General features: G+C 40.5%; 1 protein-coding gene across 1 annotated transcript; it reads left to right on the plus strand.

The window, feature by feature from the left end:
* The first annotated feature begins 3,182 nt into the window (after nucleotides 1-3,182).
* On the plus strand, nucleotides 3,183-5,577 carry LOC126799726 (pentatricopeptide repeat-containing protein At1g56690, mitochondrial-like). The gene has a single exon (XM_050526984.1). It carries the CDS (start codon nucleotides 3,205-3,207, stop codon nucleotides 5,314-5,316), a length of 2,112 nt encoding a protein of 703 aa, XP_050382941.1. The 5' UTR covers nucleotides 3,183-3,204; the 3' UTR covers nucleotides 5,317-5,577.
* The last annotated feature ends 1,101 nt before the right edge of the window (nucleotides 5,578-6,678 follow it).

Below are 6,678 nucleotides of genomic sequence, written 5' to 3' on the forward strand. Positions count from 1 at the left end.
GTCGATACGAGTTCGAGAGTATGTGACGCGTTCTAATCGGACGACGTACATAAAAGTTATTAACGTCGGAAGTTAGTTTCCGATTTGGAAACGAGTATATAAAGAACTTTTCTGTTTTAGGGTTTCCATTTGTGGAAACCCCTCTCTCTCTCTTCGGGCCGCCCCCTCTCCCTCTCTCTCTTCCTCTCTCTTTCTCCTCGATCCCTCTCCCTCTCACTCTCGGCCTCACCTCCGATCTCCCTTCACAGGGAGACGTGATTGTCACCGCCTAGCCAGGAAGCACCGCACCGCTCCCCTCTCCAACCCCGAGCTTGCAACACACGAACTCGCCGTCGAGACCTTCATCGCTCGCCCCGAGCTCCTTCGCCGACTCTGTGCTCAAGGAGGGCACGCCTCCTATTCTTCTTGCTCCCGGAGCCCTCCACGACAAGGCCTGAACCTCCATTCACCACGCGGCCTCACCTCCTTTCGAAATCGACGTCGACTGCCTCAAGCTTCACCAACGACAAATCGAAGCCTCCACGGTTTAATCTAGGTATGAATTGATGAATTTGACGTTTGTGTGTGATTGTATGATGATTGGGAGTATTTGGGAGGATTTAGGGATTGATTTGGAAGAGTTTCGGAGGAGAATCGGAGGTGTGGAGGAGAGTGAAGCACCGCCGCCTTAGGCGGCGCGTGTGAGTGCGTGGAGTAGCCTAGGGGCGGCGTGAGGCCGTGGGAAGGGCGGAGGAAGGAAGGGGAGAGGTTTGGGGCGGCAGTGGTGCAACACGCGCTGTTGGGAGTGTCGGCGCATGGGCTCCACGCGCGGCCCGCCGGAGGTGGCGCGTGTGCCACACGCGCCGCCACGTGCGGCGGTGGGAACAGTTTTGACAGAAGGGTATTTTGGTAATTTACTGTGTACGGTAAATGTAAATGTAATTTTTATTTACTGCGGTAAATGTAATTAAATTTTACCTTCGGTAAATGTAATTATAAATTACTTTCGGTAAATGTAAAAAGGGTAATTTAGTAAATTTTATTTACTGAATTTGTATTTACATTTAAATCGTACATATACGTACAGAAATACGTATTAGTATTTATACGAACAGAAATACGTATTAATATTTATACGTACATAAATACGTATATAATAATTATACGTACAGAATACGTATTAATATTTATACGTACATGATACGTATTAATATTTATACGTACATGAATACGTATTAATATTTATACGTACAGAAATACGTATATAATATTTATACATACAGAAAATACGTATATAATATTTATACGTACAGAAATACGTATTAATTGCATATTTGTACAGTATTCGGGAATAGTAACAGTGAACAGTAACACTGAACAGTAATTTCGTAAAACCGAAAAATTTCTGAACAGTAACCGATTATTACTGGTTCGGCATTTAAAGGTTTACGAAACGATTCTAAATTCTTTTCTTATCTTTTCAAGGTGATCGTTAAATCAAGGAAAGGAATTATCGTCGGGAATTGTGGAATTACGCTCAAGTCTATAAGGTGAGTAAAATCTCACTGAATTACGAATCTACCCTCGTGGTGATTCAACATTTTTGCAAGTGTGATTATCAAATGAATTACAACATGTATATAATTTAGTGGACTACATATATACAGTATAATGGTAATAAGTATATATATATATATATATAGTTCATTAAATTACGTACTGTTATTAATTCATTAAAAATAGTCATTTCGATGACGGAAGTTGGTGAATTGAGCATGTGTGGTGAAATATGATATGTATAAGATATAGTGGACTATATATATATATATTGTATAAATGGTAAATAAGTACGAATATATATAGTTTGCTATATAATATACTGTTATGATTTTATTGTGATTATATTGAGCATGTGATTTGAAATTGTACAATATGATGTGAGATTATTGTACGTGATTTTTAACATTGAGATTGTTAAAATGTGAATTGTCTTCGGACCAGATTTTTGGTACAATATGATGTGAGATTATTGTACGTGTTTGGCAAGTCGAAACCTAGCCTTTGGCCGGGCGAAAGTTACGATACAGTTAGAGCTCTAGTCTGTCTGCCTTAGTACTGCATGTGAGGTAACGGGTGGTTATCTGCTCATGGGTACTCAGTTTATTTTGGATATTGGGTAGCGGGTGGCTATCCAATATCAACGGTGTATTACGAGAGGGGTAACGGATGTGTACCAGCGTTCTTGGTACCCGTATTATAAATGCATTGGGTAACCAGAAGGGTTACTTAATTTCCTCATGAGCGTTTTATTTCATATTTCTTGGGTCAACCAGATGGGCTGACTATTGACTCATGAGGGCATTTATATTTGTTGTTTTGTGATCTTTCGTATATATTGATATGCGAACTGTATTGTGATTTTACTCATACGAGCTATAAGCTTACCGGGTTTGTGTTTACAATCCCGGTGCACCAATTCAATGGTGTAGGGGATAATTCCGCAGGTACTGATTAGCGGAGATTGAGTGACGACTCCGGAGATTCGAAGTCGTTCGTACCCTGTTGTGGTGAGATTTCTGGCGTGGATTTGTGTGAGAATTTGAGTGAATTTATTTGTGAGATTTGTGAGGATTATTACATTTCTATTTTATGTATGGATTATAAATTTGGGTTGTAATAATTGGTTGTCTGAGTTGTATTGAGAACTCAGAATTGATCCGCTGTTACACTTTAATGATTTCGATTTATTTGAGATTATTTTGTGTTTAACGACTTTAGAATTTTGAGTTTTTAAGCTCGAAATTTTGGGGTCGTTACAAGATCCCAATTCAATCAAAGCTAGAAGTACAAATGGTAATTTTTAGGTTTTTGAAAAACATTTGGGTTTCTCATGCAGAAGAAACCCCAAAACATAAGACTGCACTTGGGACACTAATGTAGGAATAATAATGCAAAACATGAGATAAACAAGTGTTAATTTGTAGCTTACTTGGTAACACAGATGGCCCAAGAAAATTGCACGCAACTGATAATAAAAACCAAAAGCATGCATACCAGGAATTATGCCATTAGCTGACACAAGAGGTATATTTAGCCACACTCTTTAAACCCCAACGGGCCAAACTCTTTCCCGCGTCGTATTCTACTTCCCTCCTTATAAACTCTTACCAACTTAAACGCCGGCAGCTCTGGTTAAAGCCGCTACTGCAATTTTGAGCTCTTTCAATGCGCTTCCGATTCACCCCTATTCGCCGATACTGCACAACTTCTGCAACTTCCTGTAATTCACAGATTTCTCGCTATGCACGCCTCGGCCAAATCGAGAAAGCCCGGAAGGTGTTCGATGAAATGCCTGACAGAACCACGGCTTCGTGGAACTCGATGGTTGCCGGGCATTTCCAGAACAACCAACCCGGAGAAGCCCGGAAGCTTTTTGATGCAATGCAGCTCAGGAACTTGGTTTCTTGGAACGGTTTGATATCCGGGTACATCAAGAATGGGATGGTTGGTGAGGCACGGAAGGTGTTTGATTCTATGCCGGAGAGAAATGTTGTTTCGTGGACTTCGATGGTTAAAGGGTACGTGCAGGAGGGGGATGTGGCGGAGGCGGAGTCGCTTTTCTGGCGAATGCCTGGGAAGAATGTTGTTGCGTGGACGGTGATGTTGGGGGGATTGATTCAAGATGGAAGGGTTGATGAGGCCAGGAGGGTTTATGATTTGATGCCGGAGAAGGATGTTGTGGCCAGGACTAATATGATCGGTGGGTATTTTCAGGCAGGCCGGGTGGGTGAGGCACGTGAGATTTTCGATGAGATGCCACTCAGGAATGTTGTTACTTGGACTGTGATGATATCCGGGTATGTGCATAACCAACGGGTGGATGTTGCAAGGAAGCTTTTTGAAGTGATGCCAGAGAAGAATGAGGTTTCGTGGACAGCGATGCTGATGGGGTACACTCAGTGTGGAAGAATCACAGAAGCATCAGAGCTGTTTTGTGCAATGCCAGTTAAGTCAGTTGTTGCTTGTAACGCAATGATTCTGGGATATGGACACAATGGGGAGGTAGAAGAAGCAAGGCAGGTATTTGCCGATATGAGAGAGAAAGATGATCAGACGTGGAGTGCTATGATTAAAGTCTATGAACGGAAAGGTTTTGAATTGGAAGCAGTTAAATTATTTACTTTAATGCAACGACAAGGTGTTAGGCCCAATTTCCCGTCTCTGATAAGTCTATTATCTGTTTGTGGAAGCTTGGCAACTCTTGATCACGGTACACAGATTCATGCCCAGTTGGTGAGAAACCAATTTGATCTTGATGTATATGTTGCCTCCGTTTTGATCACAATGTACGTTAAGTGTGGGAACCTTGTGAAAGCAAAACAAGTCTTCGACAGGTTTCATGAAAAGGATGTTGTTATGTGGAACTCAATTATCACTGGTTATGCCCAACATGGTTTGGGAGAGGAAGCTTTACAAATTTTTCAAATGATGTGCTCTTTCGGGATAGCACCAGATGACATCACGTTTATTGGAGTTCTATCAGCATGTAGCTATTCTGGGAAGGTAGAACAAGGTCATGAGATTTTTGAGACAATGAAATCAAAGTATCAGGTCGAGCCCAGAACTCCTCATTATGCTTGCATGGTTGATCTGCTTGGTCGAGCAGGCCAGGTACAAGAGGCAATGGATTTAGTAGAGAAAATGCCAGTGGAAACAGATGCTATTGTTTGGGGTGCCTTATTAGCCGCATGCAGAACACACATGAAGATGGATTTGGCTGAAGTTGCCGCAAAGAAACTTGTGCAGCTAGAGCCTAACAATGCAGGGCATTATGTGTTGCTATCGAATATTTATGCATCTACAGGTAGATGGCATGAGGTTGCAGAGCTGAGGAAAATGATGGGAGCCAGAAGTGTTATCAAGTTACCTGGTTGTAGCTGGATTGAGGTGGAACAGAAAGTACATATGTTTACTTGGGGAGAGACAACGGACCACCCAGAGCATGTGATGATCATGAGGATGTTAGAGAGACTTGGTGTATTGTTAAGAGAAGCTGGGTACTGCCCTGATAGCAGCTTTGTGTTGCATGATGTGGATGAAGAAGAGAAGGTCCAGAGCTTGGGTTATCACAGTGAGAAGCTGGCCATAGCATATGGACTCCTTAAGGTGCCACAAGGGAGGCCCATTAGGGTAATGAAGAATCTTCGGGTCTGTGGGGATTGCCATTCTGCAATTAAACTAATAGCCAAAATTACTGGAAGAGAGATCATTGTGAGGGATGCTAATAGATTTCATCATTTTAAGAATGGTTTGTGTTCTTGCCGAGACTATTGGTGATTGCAGAACCTTGTGCTAATGGATCGATCTTACAAGGCTACAACAGATTGTATTATTATACCCAAATTTATGGTCTTAACTCTTCACTGTACAAAAGATTCAGATTCATAAACCGATTTTTTAACGGCCTCAAGTAATTGTTAGAGGAGACACCATGTTTGAAAGGCTTTGCATGACTGCTATGTGAGGCTTCTTTTGAGTTTTGCAGTAGAAACATGTACTAGCACATTTCCAACTGGAGTACATACATAAGATTACATCGTGTTACATTGTTTTCTGTTAATATCCTTACTTATGGACTTATTGTGCTACTTTTTTGGTTCATATTCTCATTCAGAGGCGAACATAATACGATACGCAGCGAATACTGAGCCAAGGAGGTTGGAACTTGAAGCTTCTGCTGCACAGAAGCTCACTAAATTAAGATGATCTTTAATACTCATTGCTTTAGCCTTCAGCTCCGAGCAGGCTTACTTATTTGCATTAGTTTGCTGTACTCAAACTGTAGTTTCCTTCGCCCCAACTTTTAACTGTCAAGTTTCTGAGTGTGTTTGTGTATACATATGCACTTTTACACGAATAATAATTCAAGAGATGCTTTACAGATTCAACAATTTAATGATTATGATGAACTATTGAAGATCTGAATGGAACAGATTTCCTTCACTATATGAATATTCCTGCGAAACATGTTGTGACTTCTTGCCGACACAATACTGTTCTAAATGGAACTACTGAACTAGCACTACTTCATGGTGCCTAGTAGTTTATCATGAACAGACCCAGTTTTGAAATGATACGGCAGAATCAGTAAAACAAAAGCCAGAACTCTAATAAAAACAGTTGGTCTGCTTTCTATTTTGTAATGAACTTAAACTTGTATTGAGCTTCTTTCCAAAGTTCATCAAGTGATCGAAATTAGGTGTGGTCAAAATGATAAAGACTATCAAACCTTTAGATTACAGTACTCTGTAGAGTCATCTTTGCTGCAAAGGATGACTATTTGAACATACTTGTATGAATAAATTCTAATTTCTAAAAACATAAATCACATAATCATAGAGTTTTGCGTCGCAGAACACTTGATGAGAGAGAGAAACACAATTTATAGATAAAAACGATGATAGATAAGTATTTATAAAGACGCTAGAGGATCTACTTTCCTCAACCATATCACATGGTTCCCACAACACGATCAAACAAACAGGTTGGAAGACTGTTTTTTTCTTCTTCTGAAACTTTAAAGTTGTTTGCTCTCTGTAACACCTGAATCGTGTCATTATGTACATATAGAAAATTAGAAATTACTTAAGTAGGACCTAATGTCAATTGTGATGTCTTTGAATATGGCCCAGTGATATG

The sequence above is a fragment of the Argentina anserina genome, chromosome 6, assembly GCF_933775445.1.
Source record: "Argentina anserina chromosome 6, drPotAnse1.1, whole genome shotgun sequence".
NCBI classification, from domain to species: domain Eukaryota; kingdom Viridiplantae; phylum Streptophyta; class Magnoliopsida; order Rosales; family Rosaceae; genus Argentina; species Argentina anserina.

What these genes read in the sequence shown, in the direction of transcription:
- LOC126799726 (XM_050526984.1), top strand. Translation starts at nt 3,205, where the DNA reads ATGCGCTTCCGATTCACCCCTATTCGCCGATACTGCACAACTTCTGCA.